This window comes from Carcharhinus amblyrhynchos, chromosome 5 (assembly GCF_965287045.1).
Source record: "Carcharhinus amblyrhynchos chromosome 5, sCarAmb.v2.hapA, whole genome shotgun sequence".
Taxonomy (NCBI): Eukaryota; Metazoa; Chordata; class Chondrichthyes; order Carcharhiniformes; family Carcharhinidae; genus Carcharhinus; species Carcharhinus amblyrhynchos.
Window position 1 is genome coordinate 33,835,126 of NC_137328.1, and position 20,882 is coordinate 33,856,007.

At 41.2% G+C, this 20,882-nt stretch overlaps 1 protein-coding gene across 1 annotated transcript; it reads left to right on the forward strand.

Moving 5' to 3' along the window:
• Positions 1–3,054: 3,054 nt before the first annotated feature.
• On the forward strand, positions 3,055–16,316 carry ppp1r3b (protein phosphatase 1, regulatory subunit 3B). Its single transcript, XM_080188602.1, has 2 exons — positions 3,055–3,159; positions 12,661–16,316. Exons 1-2 carry the CDS (start codon positions 3,146–3,148, stop codon positions 13,556–13,558), a joined length of 912 nt encoding a protein of 303 aa, XP_080044728.1. The 5' UTR covers positions 3,055–3,145; the 3' UTR covers positions 13,559–16,316.
• Positions 16,317–20,882: the final 4,566 nt, after the last annotated feature.

Sequence of the window (20,882 nt, forward strand, 5' to 3'; positions counted from 1 at the left end):
GGAACCCTCTACATTTGAGAGTATGAGTACTTGTAACACCATAGCATACAAGGCTACAGACAAAGTGCTAGACAATGGGATTAGAATAGACAGGTGCTTAATGGCTAGCACAGATACGATGGGCTGAAGGGCCTCTTGCTGTGCCGTGTGATTTGACTTGCCATTACTTCAGTGAGTTAAATGAACCTGGTTTCTACTGGTGAACAATTTGTACAGTTGTAGTTTAATTTTGGAGAGTTTCCAGCATAAATCTTTTTCTGCATTCAAGCTGTTTTGATAATCATTGTAAATAACTGGAAAAATATCACCCCACACAGGCACACTGAGACAAAGTCAACAGTTATTTCAATGACTGACCTGGGACTATGACGAGAATGTGTTCTAATTCACTAAGGTGGTCAGACAATTATAACTCTGAATGTTTTTACAATGTTTAATTTTTTTAAAAAATTGAGCAATTCTTTTTAAAAACTTGAAAGATAATGTAGAAACTGTTGCAAAGGACAACCAGAATATTTAAATTCTTGCCAATTTTTGAAAGTAGACATTAGACCAATCAGAACTATTTCTGGTGCACAGTGATTTCTAACTTCTGGGCAACAGCAACACATCAGTGGAATCCTCCAGTGCACATTGTTACAAAGCAATGAATGATACTGGTCAAAGCTACAGTTAAGGTTTATTGAAAAACATGGAAGTTGTCCACTGATATTTTTCTGTCATAAATTAACTACCAGAGGCTGGTAACTGAGTCCTTTAAGTGCTTCACAACCAATTAACTATGCTTAAAATATTGGTATATAGACAGATGCAACAATTAATTTATACACTGCCTGGTCTAAGATACAACAAAGCGTTTGCAGCATCCATTAACTAACAGAATGGCAGAACAGTCTTGAGGGGTTGAATGGCTTTGTTACCATAAGGCATCATGGGTAAAATTAATAATTTCTATTCTGAATAATAAGGGCCAGAGGGTCACAGAATCCTTACAGTGCAGAAGGAGGCCATTCGGCCCATCAAGTCTGCACCAACCACAATCCCACCTAGGCCGTATTCACGTAACCCTATGTATTTCTCCTGCTAATTCCCTGACACTAGGGTCAATTTAGCATGGCTAATCTGCCTAACCCACACATCTTTGTGGGAGGAAACTGGAGCACCTGGAGGAACCCACACAGACGCGGGGAGAATGTGGAGACTCCACACAGACAGTGACTGAAAGCCAGAATCGAACCCGGGTCCTGGCATTGTGTGGCAGCAGTGCTAACTACTGTGCCACTGCACTGCGGTTCTGGGGGAAATGCCACAATTAGCATTGTGTGCTATACAAAGTTAAAGCTTGGGGTCTTCTCAGCAATGGGCAAACACATAGTGGGTTAAAAAATAATGCAGAGGGTCCAACCTTGAAATAGGAACTGAAATGGGACAGTGAAGCAATCAGCAGAAGGCAAGAACAGAGCAGTTGACTTTCTATTGCTTTAATTCTCGAGCTAAACTCTCACTGGCTTAGTTGTACCAATAGTTGTATCCAGTACTTCCCCGGAGCGGAGAAGCTACAACATCTTCTCCGGAGCCTTCAACATGTCATTAATAAAGACAAACATCTCGCCAAGGCCATCCCCCCACTCACTTCTTGCCTTCAAATGACCACACAACCTCAAACAAACGATTATTTGCAGCAAACTACCCAGCCTTCAGGAGAGCAGTGACCACGGCACCACAAACCCTGCCACAGCAACCTCTGCAAAACGTGCCAGAGCATTGACATGGATGCCATCATCTCATATGAGAACATCATCCACCAGGTACACGGTACATACTCTTGCAACTCAGCCAGCATTAATACTTGATATGCTGCAGGAAAGGATGTCCCGAGGCATGGTACATTGGGAAGACCATGCGGACACTATGACAAAGGATGAATGAACACCACTCAACAATCACCAGACAGTAGTGTTCCCTTCCAGTTGGGGAACTCTTCAGCAGTCATGGGCATTCAGCCTCTGATCTTCAAGTAAGCGTTCTCCAAGTCAGCCTTCATGACATGACAACACAGAATCACTGAGTGGAAACTTATAGCCAAGTTCCACACACATGAGGACAGTCTCAACCAGGATCTTGGGTTCATGTCACACTATCTGTAACCCCCCGTGACTTGCCTGGGCTTGCAAAATCCTGGCTTGAGACAATACACATCTCTTTAACGTGCTTGGCTGTCTCTCCATTCACATTTACCTTTAAAACTTGATTACCTATAAAGACTCGCATTCCAACCATTATCTTGTAAATTGAGTGTGTCTATACATGCCTTGTTTGTGAACAGAACTCCCATTCACCTAATGAAGGGGCAGTGCTCTGAAAGCTTGTGCTGCCAAATAAACCTGTTGAACTTTAACCTGTTGTTGTGAGATTTTTTTTACTTCACTATTAGTATCTTTATCCCCAAGTCAAAAGCTTGAGCACATAATCCAGCTTTTTGTGCCATGAGGAAAGAGTGCTGCATTGCCAGAGATTTGGATGGTAAGTTAAATTTTGGTCCTGTCAGCCCTCTCAGGTGGCTGTAAAAGATCTCACGGCATCACTGTAAAAGCAGAGGATGGCTGACCATTATTTATCCCTCAACCAACACTATTTAACTACTTAGTATTTGGCTAGGATGACAGGTCTATTTGTGGGATCTTGCTATGCACAAATTAATTGGCTGTTGCCTTTTTTACCTATCAAATGCATTGTGAAACACTTTGGGATACACTGAGGCTGTGGAAAGACGCTCTCTAAATGCGAAACTTTATTCTATGCACTCGAAGCTGTAATGTTACAAGTTGTTACTACATCCCTCCTATTGAAACCATCATCCCATGGAGGGCTGTCGCTGCGCCCCCTCGCGGCGGAACCCGGCACTTCCTCCCACTGCGGACCGCGCTCCTATTGGTTGGGTGCTGTCGAGGCCCGGGCGCTAATTGGTTGGGGGGTGTCTGTGATGTTGTGAGGGCGGGCCCGGAGTTGTACTTGTCCATCAGCGGGGGGGGGGAGAGTAGCCGGGAGGAAGGCGAGGCGAGGGGAGCGGCGGGGGGCTCGGGGCTGGCACTGTTTCCAGCCATCTCCACAAGCCTGGTGGAGTTGCCAGCTCTCCTCCAGCCCCATGAATTACAGCAGGTAAGCGAGAGAGGAGCAGCCGGCAGACACACGGAGACTCGCACTGTTGGAAATACGTTTGCGGAAGTTCCCATATGTTTAATTCCTTGTCTTGGGGGGGGGGGGGGGGGGGAGTCGATTGAAGTTAGACCAGGATATATTTTGCATTATGCAAACACATTAAAAGCAGTGGTAATTTTCCAAATTTGTAGTGCAGTTTAAGAATTTATAAATGCAGTATAAGAATTTATTTGCAGAATAAATTAGGCAATAGTTTGGTCACTTTTTAAAAAGTGTTTCCAGAAGTATATATCCCAAATTCTTGTATTGGTGGGGAGAAGCTCAGGGACCTGTGTTAACAGAATAGTGACCGAAACCCCGGACACTTGTGTAACAATACTGGACACTTGTTCAGAACTGTCTGGCGTAGAGGTGCGGCGCAATATAGCGAGGAAACAGATTGCATCGGGTGGTGGGGTATCTGTTTATTTTTACCTTCACTCGGGCGGAAATGTAGATTATTCAGTGTTCACACTAAGACTTCGTCCAACCTTAGCGGAGACATTACATCGAAGCTTTGAAATAGATCGCGATCTTTGCTGAAACTCTTGCAGCGATGCGCTATTTTAAATATATAATTAATTAGCATTAAAATAAGAGGTTCCAGCTCCTTGACTGAAACGAGAGGCCGGAATGAAACGGCGGGGTTTTGTGAGTGGGATTTATTTATTTTCTTGGTAAGAGTTGGGATCAGTTGCACCAGCTTCCTCCTGTACTTCCCAGCGCCTGTTCTGACGCCGGTGAGGCTCCAGTCTATCCCCCGACTGTATAAAGAGATCATTGTTCATGATCGAAAATGTTAGGACCAATATGTAAGACGGTGATTCAGGATTGTACACGCCAATTTTCTGATGTTTTTTGATAGGGGACGACTGTTTAAGCGCACATAGTTGCAAAGTCTTTGCGTGTAGCTTGCATCCACTGTCAATTAGAGAACAGATTTTGGTTGCAAAACTTTATCGTTTAAAATATCTATACTAGTGGATCCAATCAACGTCAAGGCTTTTAAAAACAGTATATATTTTAAAATATTTAATTTTGTCTCACGTAAGGTCAAACAATTCTAAAGTTCATGAAGGATGAATATTTGACCTTGAAATTCCTTTTACAATTTCATATAACCGTGTTCGTTTTTGATCCTACTGTGTAATTTTGAAGCCCTTTGAGTTGATTGCCACTTAAACTTCCCTCAGTTAAAAATAATTTTTTTATTGTTGGAATTGTAGAGAAAGAATTTGGGTTTGTATAAAAACCTTCTCCCCAAGATCTCCCAGTTTGCTAAATACTGACAATGCAATACTTCTGAAATAGTTACTGCTGCAATGTCCGAAATACGGTAGCCACAGCAAACTCCCAAAACAGTAGTGAGATGAGAGGTGAGGCAACCGGTGATGTGATTGAGGTACAAATAATGGCCAGGACATAGGGAAGAACTCCTTGCTTTTCTATGCTAGTGGATCTATAGCATCCACCTGACCGATCACACAGAACTTTGGATGAACATCTTATCTGTGATGACAGCACTGCTGGCATTGCAGCACTCCCTCAGTACTATACTGAAATGGAAGCTGAGATTGTGTGCTCCATTCTCTGGAGACAAGGGTGTAGTTATTGGACCTCAGCTGACACCTTTAGTATTCTGTCTAGCACACATCAACCTTGCTTGATTTAAGTCCCAAGTCATAAACAAATCAACAGTATACAAAATAACACTGGAACCAGTGTGGTAGTGAAGTGTGGCAATATGTACAGTAAAGAAATAAAAGATTGAAGCATGAATTACACAGTCCCATCTCAATAGAACATGAAGGGATAAAATGAATCAGTAACTTACTTGGGATTCTTCTTGAAGAGAAGAAGGCTAAGAGGAGATTTGATAGAACATAGAAAAGTACAGCACAGTACAGGCCCTTTGGCCCTCGATGTTGTGCCGAGCTATGTCCAAACCCAAGATCAAGCTGTCCCACTCCCTATCATTCTGGTGTGTTCCATGTGCCTATCCAATAACTGCTTGAAAGTTCCTAAAATGTCCGACTCCACTATCATAGCAGGCAGTGCATTCCACACCCCAGTCACAATCAGAATAAAGAATCTACCTTGGAGGTCCCTCTGATATCTTCCACCATGAACCTTATAGTTATACCCCCTAGTAACAGCTACATCCACCTGAGGAAATAGTCTTTGAACGTCCACTCTATCTATCCCCCTCATCACCTTATAAACCTCTATTAAGTAATCTCTCATCCTCCTATGTTCTAAAGAGAAAAGCCCCAGCTCCCTCAACCTTTCCTCATTAGACCTACCCTCCAAACCAGGCAGCATCCTGGTAAATCTTCTCTGCACTCTCTCCAATGCTTCCACATCCTCCTTATAATGAGGTGACCAGAACTGCCCACAGTATTCCAAATGTGGTCTCACCAAGGTCCTGTTTGGTTGCAGCATAACCCCACGACTCTTAAACCCCCTGTTAATAAACTCTAACACACTATAAGCCTTCTTCACTACAAGCCTAGAGATGTTCAAAATCATAAGGAAGCTGATTAGATGGGGAGAAACTGTTCCCACTTGTAAAAGGAGCAAGAACAAGAGGATGTAGATTTTAAGATAACTTGCAAAAGAAGTGAATGTGATGTGATAAAAAACTTTCACATAGTGAGTGGTTATGATCTGGAATGCGCTGCCTGGAAGTGTAGTGGAGGCAAGTTCAATCAAAGCATTCAATAGGGTATCACATGGTTATTAAAATAGAAAAACAATATACAAGGGTGCAGGAGAATGGCACTAAGTCATAATGCTTATTTGGAGAGCTGGTGCAGACATGATGGACTGAATGGCCTCCTGTGCCACAACAGTTCTGTGATTCTTTCAATATTGTATTCACTGTTGACGATGTGGACCTCTCTACGTTGAGGAGGCCAAGTGAAGACTGGCTGACTTTTTTGCAGAACATCTCCCTTCGGTTACCAAGTAACCCTGAGCTTCCATTTATCTGTGATTTGAACTTGTCACTTTGATCCCACTTTGACCTCACTGTCCTTGGCCTGCAAGTGTGTTCCGGAGAAGCTCGAGGAACAGCTTGTTCTTCGACTTGGCACTCTACAGCTTTCTGAGCACAATACTGAGTTCAACAACTGTAGATCATAATCTCTACCTCCATCTTATTCCTAGTGGGGTTTTTTTTGCTGCCTTATTTCTTTCTTTATCCCTTCATGTTGCATTCAGATGGAACTGTGTAGCTATCGATGTCTCATCTGGACAGATCTTTTGTTTCTTTACTACAAACATTACCACTCCCATTGCCTTTTGTAGCATGAGATTGTTCATTATATAATCTCTTCTGCCTGTCACAGATATTCCCTTTTATTTTTCCTGCTCCCTCCCCCACTTTACTGGCTTTAAAAACTCTTACATGTCCCTCTTTCTTCAGTTCAGATCATCGACCTCTGTTTCTTCACAGATGATGCCTGACCTGCTGAACATTTCCAGCGATTTTTTTTTTTTGTTTTTATTACTATCACAAGGGCTGGCAGCTTTATGCAGTCAGGGTGGATAATGAATGAGGGTTTCCTGGCATCGCTCACATCTAAGAATTGTTCTTTTTTTTTCTTGACAAACTTAAGCAGGTGTCAGATTGCAACTCTGAAAATGCTGTTTCAAGTTTCTCCTCTCTGACTTTAATTAACATTACCATCATGGAGGGAAGGTGCCAAGAATGTTTTCAAACAGGTGACCTAAATGTTGGCCAAAGAGGTGTGCTTTAAAGAGCAAACATTTAAGAAGAGAATTCCAGAGCTGGACAGCTGACGGCACAATGAGCAATGTGATTTAGAAGTGGGGAATGAACAGGAGATGAGAGCTGGAGGAACAGAGTGCTCAGACAGTTGTCGGGTTGAAGGAGCTTACAGAGGTGTGAGATGAGACCACAAAGGGATTTAAACATGGAGATGAGTGTTGTGAAATCGAGGCGTTAGTGGACCGAAAGCCAAAGTAGGTCACTGAGCACGGGATCTGAGAGGCTGGTTAAAAGAGCATTGGAATAGCTGAGTCTGAAGGAGGTCACAAAGCATGTGGTCATGAAGTCTTGTTGTAGGCCACTCTGAAGGGCCATTCAGAGGGTAATTGCTGTTCAGGACTATTTCTCAATTTGTAATTCACTCTCCATTTTTTAAACAAACTTTGAATGTGATGTACATTAAAATTGTTTCACATTCTATTATGGGGTTATTCTTATTTATTTCAAAAATATATCAACCTTAGCTGAGTGCTAACTCTGGCCTCTTGAGTTGGATGGTCGTGGGTTCAAGTTCCACTCCAGAGACTGGAGTTGGTAATTTAGGCTGAAATTCTGATGCAATGTGGAGAGGGAATGCTGTACTGTCAGAGGTGACATCTTTCAGATGAGGCATTTCACTGAGATCCTATCTACCCTTTTTGGGTGGATGTATAAAATCCCACAATAGGGCACTTCCTCTTCCGGTAGTAAAGAAAGGTTTACAAACAAGTTTTTCAAAAAAATAAATATTATAAGATCAAGGATAGTCTAATTTATTGTGCCTGCTTCATTATACAGATAGGATTCATGTTATTGGTGGTGAGCTGTAAGACTTCTTCTCAATGTTGAATTTTGTTTGCTTTCTTTCATTCATTCTTGGGGATGTTGGCATTTATGACCCATACGTATTTGCCCTGAAGCACTGGTGAGCTTTCAGTTTGAAAGCTGCTTGATATGTCTGCATGGTTTTCTCAATTGGCAGTTGTGATTCAATCAGGCTGTTGTGAGACTAGAATCATGTTTAGACCAGCCTAGGAATATCAGCTGCTTTCCTTCCCTAATGGACAGTTGGAATTTCACAATAATCCACTAGCTTGATGGTCACTGTCAGTGATATCCACTTTTCAATTTTAACATTCAGATTTTAAAAAAAGCAGAATTCAGCCTCAAGGCTGCTAAAGTAGGATGTGAACATCCCCCCTGCTGCCCCACTCCCTATATTGTAAAGACAGACCATACATTAATATTTGCAATAAATCAAATTCTAGTTGGAAATTTGAGCTGTGAAATGGAATAGATACTGGAAATATGAATAAGGAATAGCGCATGGGTTAATTTTGATAACTTTCAGTGGAATGTCTGCCAGTGGTACAGCTGACTTAATTTATGCATTCATTTTGTATTGGCTGAAAAAGCTGTAATTGTGTCCAAACTAATGAATGCAAGTTTAGTTTCAACGTAATTTTGTTACCTGCATTGATTAGTTAATGATTTGATGGTGTTGCCTACAAACTGCTTCCGGTGCAAAGGCTACCACTTTTTAATGTCGTTTTTAACAACATCTCAAGAGATGTTGGACGAGGAAGAAATGGGGCTGAGAAGGGAAGCCTTGTGGATCTGCAAGTTTCTGACCTTGGGTTTTCAGTGGCCCTGTGGAGAACTGCAGTTTAAAGTGAGCTCTTGTTTACATTGGCTCGCTGCCTCAATTTTATTTTCAGCTGGGGGATGGTAGACTTCCATTGTGTGCATGAATTTCTAGGAGTTGATGTTCCTTCTGTGAGATTAAACACGTGGTTTGAATTGTATTTTAGTTAAATTAATTATGACATTACCTTTATGTTCTGGAACAGAATGTGCAGTCACATTTGTGTAGCAGAGTTGTACACGAGGTATGACACAGCTCTGAAAGTTTTGAAGTGCAGCACCATTCATTTGATGTGCCTGCTGAATCTAATCCTGTAGTCACTTATTGACCATTGGTACATTTATCTCAAGGTCGTACAGACCCATCGTGCCACTTGTTATAAGGCACAGCTGAATATTAGGTCTAGTTCCAACTTAATCTCATGGGAGTGGGGGAGGGACTATGGCAGGAAATTATCTTCTGGATAACTAACTGGCTTCTAAAATCTTGCAGCTGATTTAAGGACTGTGGTAACAATTTGTACTTATAGGAGTGTTGTTTAACATAGTAAAACCTTCCCATGCTTTTTTTTAAGGAATGATATTAAACAGAAACAGGGCAACATAAAGTATTTGAAAAGATGAGGAAAAATCTGGTCAGAGGCATATGTTTTTAAGGATTGCCCTCCCTAATAGCACTGGGTGTACCAACGTGACATGGACTGCAGCGGTTCAAGAAGGTAGCTCACCATTTCCTTCTCACGACCAGTTAGGGATGGGCAATAACTGATGCCCCCATCCCTTGAGTGAATTTAAAAAAGGAAAGGGAGGCAGCGAGGTTTAGGAAGGGAATTCCAGAACTTGGCTGCCAACTATGGAGTGATGGAAGATTTGAAAACAAGGATGAGCATTTTAAACTTGGTATCTGCTGGACTTGGAGCCAGTGTAAGCCACGAGCACAGAGGTGACAGTTAAGCAGGATTGACAAAGATTGATTCCAGAGATGAGAGATTGAATAGTTTAGGCCTATACTCTCTGGAATTTAGATGAATGAAGGGAGATCAAATTGAGGTATATAAGATCGTAAAAGGTGTGGATAAAGTAGACGTGGCGTGGATGCTTTTTGTTGAGCATTCCAGAACCAAGGTATTAGTCTTAGGATAAGGAGTAGAATTGAGAAACTAGTTATCCCAAAGGGTTGTGAATCTGTGGAATTCGCTACCCCAAAGTGCGGTGATGCTGGGACAGTGAGGAAATTTTAAGGAGGAGTTAAACAGATTTTTAATTGGTAATCGGTTGAAGGGTTATGATGGGGGTGGGGGAGAGACAGGAAAATGGGGATGAGGAGCCATGGTGGAGCAGACTCGATAGGCCGAATAGCCTAATTCTGCTCCTATATCTTATGAACCTAATGAAGGACTTGGAGCCAATTAGAATATGGGCAGCAAAATTTTGGATGAGTTATGGTTTGTCATGGAGGGTGGAACATGGAAGGTTGGGCAGGAGAGTGTTGGAATAGTCCACTTTAGAGGTAACAAAGACATTTGGGGTGGGGGGGGGAGGGCGGATTCTGCAGGACGATGTTGTCTTGGTGATGAGGTTGGCAGCTTGTTTTAGGGACAAATCAGACACCCAAGGTTGTGAACAGTTTGGTTCAGCCTGTAACCATTTTCCAGAAAGAGGGCTGAAGTCTGTGAAAAGGACACTGAATTTTTGATGGACATTGAAGACAGTGGCAATCTTTAGTTGACATTTCTACTCATCTTGCTTAGCTTAAATGTAATGATTTAAAATAGTAATTATATAACACATCATTTATGTTGTTCTGTCCTGTAATATATATATTCCTGGTGCCTGTTGTTCTCTAATAACTCCTCTCTGCCCAACTACTTCCATTTTCTACCCCTGCTCATTCCACCCTTTATCCCTCTTTTCCCCCTCCTTCCACAATCTCCCAAAACCAGATGCATCTGATGTTGAATTTACAAGTACTGTTTTAAAGTGGTAATTGTACGCTAATTAGCACATCTATTATGATGTTATGTTGTTGTGCTGTAATGTACATGTTACTGGTGCCCATAGCTTTGCAGTACCTTGTCCAAACGACCACTAATTTCCAAGTGCTGATTTTGGGGTATGGGTGAAAGATGGTGATGGAATGGAAGGAGGGAGGAAGAAACACAGCTGACATTGATCTTCCCCTCACCTGACAGCCATACATTTGCGTGTCCTGCAGGGATTACTGGATGGTGATGGCAAAGCTTGGTGAGTGTCTTGCACTTAACCAGCAGCTGAGGCACTTCTGGAATTAAGTGTATTATGACCTTGCCTGAGAAAATTAAGTTAACACACACACTCAGATTTATTCTTGATTTGCTCAGTTTCTCAGTTTGGATCATGCTAACAGAATGAAAGAAGTTGTACTTGTATAACACCTTTCACTGTAACTCTATCCCAAAACACTTTACAGCCTCTGAAGTACTGTAATGTGATCTGTGCTCTTATGTCAGAAATGATGTGGAGTTGCCAGCGTTGGACTGACTGATGTCAGAAACACAGCAACCAACCAAACAGATGTTTTGGATGTTGGTTGGTTTCTCATCTGAAAGAGGGCACCTCCAAGAATGCAGCACTCCCTCAGCAATGCACTGAGTGCCAGAGTAGATCTGGTCTTCAAGTCTGTGGTGGTACTGAGACCCATAGCACTCTCACCTTAGTCAGAAGGTTATCAACTGAGCCACAGCTGGTATGATATAGTTGAATAGCACTGTACAGCTGACTGCATTTTTCTCAAGTGGACAGAGTGCCAGTCAGATTTGTTGTTTTGAGAGGTGCAGTGTGGTTAAACAACTAGCAATGTTTTGACATTATCTCCATTTATGATCTTGTGCCAGTAACGGGCTGAAATGTCAACAACAAGCATGTATAATGTACCTACTGTGTAATAAGGATTCTTGTCCCTGACTCGGGTTTGATGCTAGCATAACCAAAGCCCATCAAGCAACAGCTCTGCAGATGGGCACATGTGGAACTGCAATGCTCCGCCTGGGTCAGTCCACAGGGTCACTTGGAAGCCCAATCATGTCATAAGATTTATTTGCTATTGCATCGTTTCAATTATGATCCATTTCTATTTTACTGTTCATTGTGAAATTCGGTCATCAGAAAATAAGTATTGCACATTGGTTGCATTGATTTAGTTGCACTTATCTGGAAATAATGTGAGTCTATCACCTAAAAACTATCTCGCAGCACTTCTGTTAAATTGGATGTGGGTTGGGATAATTATAGTTCCATTTAATATTACACAAGTTTGTAACGTCAAAACTATTTTAAACTTATTACCCACTGCCACTGAAAACCATATCCATGCTTTTCTTAACTCTAGAATATTTTATTTTCCCCCTGCTGCTCCCATACTACTCTTTCCAACTCCCATCCTTAATTCTCCAATAAGTTCCAACTCAGTTTCCACCCCCCCCCCCCCCCCCCCAACCCCGACTGCAACCAAATCCCATCCCCAATCCTGTTTTAGGTTAACTTCTGTCCTTGCGGATCTATATTGGTTCCTGCGTTGTCCAATAGTTGCTTTCATATCCCTCCTCTTTACTTCTAACCCACTTTGGTTCTCAACTCTGATCTTCAGCAAATCTCTCTCTCTCTCTCTCCACCCTGCATTCTAGAATTGGTAGCAGAGCTTTCAATCAGCCTTGCCCTGACCTTTGGAACACCTTCCCAAACCCACTGTCTTTCCACATCTCCTTAGCCTCCAAAAGCCTTCCCAGAACTTGTGTTTTCCATCCCACTTTTGATCACTTCCTGAACCGTCCCATCGTGTCTTAGTGACTTTATTTTCTGTCAGCAAAATGCCTTGACACTTTTCCCTTTTTAAAGTGCTATATATATGGATAAAATGCTGCAGACATTAAAGATTTGCAGTAAATTGTATTAGTAAAAGATTGTTGTGTCACTGCCTGCTTGTCCTGCAGATGCTGGGAAGAAATCTGGTTGTTACTCTCATGACTTGGGTGCACCAACTAACTTTTTATTTTTGTGTTTCTCATTAGTATGCTTGAGGTTCTGTCTCCCAGATCTGCAATGCCAATTGACATAGCTATGCAGCTATATCTTCCTCCTCCATTCAAGCAATTCAGCTACGCCACAAAAAGAGCACTGAAAGTAAACCAGCCACTACGGCCATGTATTCACCTCCACATCAGTGAAGATACACCAGAAAACGAGCACAGAAACAAGGAGCAGAAACGTGTTTCCTTTGCAGACACAAAGGGTTTGCCCTTGACTACAGTAAAATTCTTTGATTTGAATGACCTAAATTTTTCCTTCAACGTTGATGACCTGATCAGTAGCTTGGTAGGCCTGAAGACCACAGACCAAGATAGCCTGCTCTTAGATTTTGCACAGCCTTCATCGGATTATCTGGACTTCAAGAAACGCCTAGAAACTGACTCGGTCTGCCTTGAAAACTGCATGTTACAAGACAATACCATTCGGGGGACAGTCAAGGTGAAAAACATTGCATTCGAGAAGTCCTTGAAAGTGAGAATAACGTTTGACACTTGGAAAACTTTACAAGACCACGAATGCTGCTATGTCCAGGACTCTTATGGTGGCTCAGATAAAGACACTTTTGCATTTGAGATTCACTTACCAGAATACATTGTTCCACACGAAAGGATAGAGTTTGCCATCTGTTATGAAAGCGGTGGAAAGATCTATTGGGATAGTAACAAGGGACAGAATTACAGGTTAATCCGATCGGAGCTGAAACATACGCCGGAATCTAGCAAAACAAATCAATCATTGGATGCTTTATTGACTGAAACTGACCGCATGCCAGGATACGGGATTGAATTTGACCATTATGGTGGACTCCGCTGCTCCTATGGTTTGTTCCCTGAATGGCCCAGTTACGCTGGTTATGAAAAGATGGGTCCTTACTACTGAGCAGAATTGCTTGGGACTATATTGTTATTGAAAGTCTAGATGGTTTTTAACTTGTCTTTCAATTTATAACTGGTTTAGAGTAAGCTTTGGATGTAGCAAAGCAAATGCTGGTTGCAACCACCAAATTGGACTTGGTCAACACATCAGAATCTTGCGGTTTTTTAATGTTTATTAAATCCGGGTTGTCAGTGCGTGAGCTCGTATTGTAATCTGTAATTTGAAATGTTTACGAGGATCACAAAAAGAACGCCACCTCTCCAAATATACCAAATGTTCACATTCTGTACTCTGTGTTGCTGTTTAATTTTCTGGCATGGTTTGGAATTGTCCTGAGATGCATTGCCAATTCAAGGATGACTCTGTCAATTCTGAAATGCTCTGGTCTCTGCCTAGTGTGCACCAGGTTTCAGGAAGCTTTCCTAAGGCAATCATTGACCTGGAGGCATTATTTAAGAACAAATAGGATGCTGGGATGGAAGCCATCCTAGGGCCTTCCTGAATAGACCACATCTAATGATCTTCCTCAGTTGTAGAATTTGAGCTCTTTAAAGCCTATTGCAAGTTTGGTGTCAGAGCTAGGATCTTAGTATCGAGGTCATTGCAGTGAGGAATTCAAACAACTGAAACATTGTCTGCTGATCAATCACCAAACCGATTGGAACTTGTTTTATCCAGTCTAATTATCCTAGGGGAGAAGAGAGAATAAGCACTTACATATTTAGTCCTACAGAAATGTATTTGATTGTTCCACTGAGGTTATTGTATTCAGTTTTTCTTGCCCATAAATTTTCTCAAAAAAAACACTGAATTTGTTTTTTCAGAAGTCTCTCACCTTAGATACTAGGAGTTTGCATACAGATGCTCCTACACTTAACAGTTCATCCCAAATTGGTGGCTAAAAGATATTTAGACTGAAGTGGGGTCCTTCTTTTCAGCTGGGAGATTTGCAATTGCCTGGGAGATTTATCAGAGAGCAGTGACTGTTAGTTGTATGTTACCTGTACAACAGTCTGTGAAACTGGATCGTTCTGTAAGTGAGCTGGAACAGGCATCAACAAACAGTTGATCCGTCTGTCCTAAAGGCATTGCTGGTCAGGTCACAGCTCTTTGGGCCAGTGTCTGCCCCAAATAGCCTATTTTGTTTTGTATAGTAGACAGAGTATTGGCTTAGCTATTCCACTATGACAGGCATCAGAATTTGCTAAATTGTAGAACTTCGGTAAATTGTGGTTTCTGAACATGCATTACCTCTAGTCCCAGATCTAATAACTAGGAACAGATTGAGCCCTGGGAAACTCATGACCTTCGCTCTGTAATACATTCAGCTGCCTGGGAACCCTAGCAAGTTTTTTTTTGTTAAAGAAATTTGGAGAGTTTTCCCCTCAGCCCACTGTTCTGTATATAACGTGATTCAAGTTTAATTCATTACAGTAGTGTTGATCTGTTGTCATTCTTATTTCCCATGAGGAACGCCCATTGAGCATGTACTTGTGTCAAATTCTATGCAACTTCCACCACAGCATGACAACAGTATTTAAAACATTGGGCAGGTCAACAACCTCCAACAGCAACTGTCAATTTCCATTTTGTTTTTACACAGCATTCCAGAAGTTTGCCTGCTGCTTTCAGGATTACATTCCAGGAATCTGTCCCTCTCTAAAGGATCTACAGGCCACCAGCTTTGGCTGTGAATGACAGAAATTCTAGCAGGGAAGGAGACAATTTGCCTGATCCATTGGTAGCTCTTCAACTTTAGTTTTCTATTCAACTTCATTTCACTCCCCCACTCCACCACCATCATCCTTTCATATTCCTTTTCAAACACTTAAGTCAGTCTCCTGCTATCCCTGCTCAGTTCGTTCTTGTGGTAAAGCATTCCATCTTCCAATAGCTGTGTGTGGAAACAAAATAACTTCCCCTTTTGTTCTTGCACCTTGAGCGTTTTGTCACCAATCCACCAACCAGCAGACAATCTTTTGTTTTCTTGAAGGCCATGAAAAAACCTTCCTTTCATCTGAAACGTTTCCTCAAAATAAAAATCTGGTTAATTAAACTTCCGGTTCCATTTTGATTGAGTCAGAATAAAGGATAGGAGCAAATGGACTTGCAGATCAGCTATGATGGTGCAGCAGGCTTTAACGACAGAATGGTCTAATTGGTGAAGAAACCGAGGTCGCATCCTATTCCTTGGGACAAGTATACTCAGTGGATGCTGCTTAATTCTAACGATCACTGACTAGTGCACTTTTTTTTGGCAAACGGTACTTTGTGTAATCTTTACACATTAAAGATTGATCTGGTTGTGTGTCTGTGTCCAAATTAATTTTTATGTTCAAATCTTTCAACTGGTTGAAAATGAAGCTTTGAAGCAGGATTACTGCGAGGAAGAAGAAAAGTGCAGAGTTCATTATGGAAAAAGATATGGGGCGGGAGCATAAATGAGGCTAGGCCAGCTTAATTCCTACTCACTGCATCTTTCACTCCACAAGTAGTTAAATGTGGAAGAAATAAACTAGAGTTTTTTTTTGTATTTGACATTTTTTTCCCATGTTGTATTTGCTGATCTTAATCTAGACCCTAACCTAGAAACAAGGGTTTCTAAGTGTGCTTAAATTAGGTCCATTTTTACCTTGTGCATTGACCCTCTATCTATCTGGATGGGACATAGAGAAATAATTAACGTAACAAACACATTTGACATCCATAAAGTCATCTCAGTGTTGCCAATAGACGTATCTCTTGCTTTGCGGTCACTAGATATTGAAATTAGTGTCTGTGTACATTTTTGTAGGTGATGTAAAAATGGAGATGAATAAATGGAAACTCCAGCCTTCCTTCCCATGTCCATTTGCTTTTTTTTTCTCTTTCTATTCCTGTCGTATTTTTGTGTATTTCTTAATTATTTGCTCTTTTCCGTTTTTCTCACTTTACTTCGTTCTTTCTTCATTCCTTTGGTGAGCTCAAAGCTGTTCTAACCTTAGCCCGCTAACCCCCTGCTATCATCCAACGCACAACTTATGAACACGTATTTGTCACTCCCCAGATTTCTGGGAACACTTGCTCACTGCATGAGGAGTTCCACCTTGATCATGAAAGTGTGTGCTTGGAAACTTGATCGAACAGATAGATAAGATGAATGTCATTCAATATAACCTCTCCCCCCGTTAGCTTAGATCCACATACGCTTTGAACATAGATTCGGCAGGAAAGTTTAAAGAGAGTTTGAGAATAAAAATGAGAAGAATGAGCACAAATTATGTATATTAAATTGAGTTAAGATTTTATTTATGGTTTGAATTTAGAGCATTAAAATAGTTAAGTGACTTAAATCACCCCCATGTTAGCACTACAAGCGCACAAAGTGAAAATCTGCAAAATCAGTTGGTCCACTGGAAACATTAATTCCCCTTGTTCGGCTTCCCGTTTAACAAATTTTAATCTCGGGGTTTTAAGACCATTAATCTCCCTAAAGTATACTGCAATGGCTTTCCCCATTAATTTGACTTTTAAACCAAGACGAAGGTCAAGTAGTGCAGGACGTCACCAAGAGCTCATTTCTTTAGAAACAACAAATAAAGCAAAATATAGTGATTTAGAAATACCACACTTGTGTTAGAATCTTTCAGGATTTTATTAGAAACAAAATATTGAGTTTGATAGGAGTTTCTGGAAAGGTTGGGGAGAGGGTGAAGTGAATTCTTGAGTGCCTGTGATTAAAGGGAATTTGAAGAATGTACAGAGCCATTATTCAGCAGTAAAGTGAGGTTGTCCGTAATAGAATTGCAAAGAGGTTGCTAACTTGAAAAAGAATGACTTGCATTTATATAGAGATTTTCATGAACACGATCTCCCAACATGTTTTACAGCCAATTAAGCATTTTTGAAGTATTATAACATAGGAGACACGGAGAAGGAACAGAGTAGGGCAGCAGTAAAGAGGCTTTCTTTAAGGGAAATGGGGGATGGGACATCAGCTGCAGGAAACTCGATACTGATGAACATTTGGGGTTGGATATCTTTGTTCAGACGTGTATGTGTCAGACGTGTATGTGCCAGACTTGGTTCAATTTAGAGAACTGAGAATAGTGTATACTAACCTCATTTTGCCTGCTAAATGAAAGAGGGTTTATTGTGGGAATTAATAGTGAAAGATTAACTTAATTCCATCTATATATAAAAAGAAAATCCTCAAAGTTGCAAGGAAACATTCTTTCCAGCTGCAGTTAGATTTTGACTCTAGGAACTTCAAATTTGTATCATAGATTTTTTCTTCAAATCTGGTAACACAGCATATGCCATGTGTACATTGTGATTTAGGAATATAGGGGGTCTTGATGATCACTAAGATGCACAGAATTGACTGCCTATATTCAGCAGGTAAGGCAATGTGAAGTTTCGTTCAATGGGGATTTCAGTCTCTCTTTTTTGCTGCTGGTTCCCCTCAAAGTTGTGTCTCGGGCACAATCAGCAGCAATTGCAGCATGAACTGCCAGATTAAGTTAAATTTGTTTATTAGTCACAAGTAGGTTTACATTAAAATTGTTATGAAGTTACTATGAAAATTCCCCAGTTGCTACACACTCTGGCACCTGTTCGGGTATACTGAGGGAGAATTTAGCGGAACCAATGCACCTAACTAGCAAGTCTTTAGGACTGTCGGAGGAAACTGGAGTACCTGGAGGAAACCCACGCCGACATGGGGAAAATGTGCAGACTCCACACAGGCAGCGACCCAAGCTAGGAATTGAACCCGGGTCCCTGGCGCCTTGAGGCAGCAGAGCTAACCCACTGCCGTTGTACAGTCTGAACCCAATCACAGATGTATGGATCGCTTGGTAAATTAATTGTAGGGTCTCGCTGGTTATCCTAGACTTGGGATTTAGGAACTAGCAGCATGCAAGCCCCCGACCACTATTGTTCAATGTTCTTATCCACATAATCTTCAATCCTACTCTGAAAAGATACTAATTACATTCTTAATTGTATTTACTGGCCTTTGGATAATTGTTTTAAACCCACCTCAGTATTTAATAGGCAAATATTTCTTTGTCTAACACCTTGTTCTCCATTCCCTCAGGGACATGCCAGGGGCTGGTGCAGTTTCAGGTGACCTTTAAAAGAGATGGGAAGAACATAATTCCAAGATTCCTAGGCCCTGCTTGCTGTGGGATAAGGGTCTAGGGTCAGGAACCTGCACAGAGCTGTGCTGATGTTGCTGGCTGTATTGCAAAGGTGGGCATTTTAGACAACCATTCCTCAATATTTTAATGAAGTCAGGTTGGCTTTTGAGAGTGATTCACACCAGTTTGGCGGTGTTACGAGCCATGAGAAAACCCTGGTGTAGAGTTGGGAACTGTTTGACAAGTAAGCTCAAAAGGTTTTGTTAACTTCACATGTCATAATGAAATACTGCATGGCAAGTTGTACAGGTTTTATCAAATTGGCCAACATTGTGAAAATGAAAAATCTTCAGATGTATTAGAGTACATTATCCATTGGATAGAATACTCCTCTGCAGTGAACAGTGTTGAAAGTTAGATTTAACTGCATCATTTGTTCCTTGTGCTTTAATCATTACATTGAATTTCAGCTCTGATATCTGACTCACTATATCCAAGCTTCAGCAGATTGCTGAGCTCTTTGAATTAATTCAAATGCTTTACTGTATTCCACTCCGAAGATTTTGCTAAAACTTTATGAATACTTGGCTGAGTTCCAAACCTAATAATGGATTCAGCTCAACAGGAATTGCTACAACTATTAAGAGGATAGGCAATTTGTTTATCTTCAGTTTACAAATTCATAATTGAATCACTTTTTTTTCCAAGTAGTTTTGAATGACTGGTTTATTTTGACGGTGCTACGACCTCTTGATAAACTAATGGTTTTTTAAATGGATTTTGAATGACTATTTATTTTGACAGCTAGATGAGTATTTCAAAGACTTCCCAATGTTATTTTATGACCTGAGTTTTGTGCGTAGTGGATGTTGGGTGAGGGGGATATGGAGATAAGTGGGTATGGGATATGTGGAGTGAGGGGTTTGGAATTGATCTGATGTTTACGTTCATTACAGAAGGCATTGCATCTCTTCTGAACTAAACCTGAAATTGCTTGTTCTTTTTGGCCTAACATGACTTGTTACTTAGAAATGCTCGTCACTACCCAATATAGAAAGAACAGATATTATGCTGCTGCTTTGAAGTGCCTTAATTCCAACCACATGTCTGAATATATTTGCTGTGTATGTTTTAAAGGTTAACATTGAAGATTATGTGAGGGAGAGAAAACCTCCTGCGCTAAGTTACTATGATAACATAGAGCAGTACCATAGAATTTGGATCGCTATCTGTATTGCATTATGTTACTGCTTTCATAAGAACATAAGAACATTAGAAATAGGAGCAGGAGTAGGCCATCTAGCCCTTCGAGCCTGCCCCGCTATTCAATAAGATCATGGCTGATCTGTCGCGGCTCAGTTCCACATTCCCGCCCTCTCCCCATAACCCTTAATCCCCTCTCTTATCAAAAACCCATCAACCTGCGTCTTAAAAATATTTAGCGAGGCAGCCTCCACCACTTCAACGGGCAGAGAATTCCAGAGATTCACCACCCTTTGAGTGAAGAAGTTCCTCCTCAACTCCGTTCTAAACCGCCCCCCCTTTATCTTGAGGCTGTGCCCCCTAGTCCTACTGTCATTTTTGAGTGGGAAGAGTCTCTCCACTTCTATCCTATCCATCCCATTCATCATCTTATATGTCTCAATGAGATCTCCCCTCATTCTTCTAAACTCTAACGAGTACAACAAAGGCAGCTTGCCTTGATCAGCAAACTCTTAAATGACACTTGGTTATTACTCTCTGTCCATCTGGAAGACAAAAGAGGTGATTTCCCGATGACTCCACCTAGTTCACGTCTGGATATTGGAAGGTGAAATCCAGGCTGCCTTGTTCCAAAGTCCAAGGCACTCTTGGGTGGTGCAAGCATTGAAATTTAATGAGGTCAGTGGGTGTGTGGAGAGTAAAAGGGCAAAATAAAGTTGGCTGGAATAAGGTGTGATGGATTAAAAATATGCAACAGATCAGATTTAAAATGCATTCTATCACACCTTATACTTGTTTCCATGCTAATTTAACTATTAGTTTCAAATCTTCTGTCAAAAAGTTTATACCCCAGCCGTAAAGCTCAGGCTGTCCCAAAGCACTTTTCAGTCAGTGTGGTATGTTCTGAAATACAGCTACTGTTGTCACCAAACAAAGGTACCAAATCTGCACAGCAAGATCTTTCAAGCAGGAAATGAGAGAAATGAACCTAATTGCTGGTT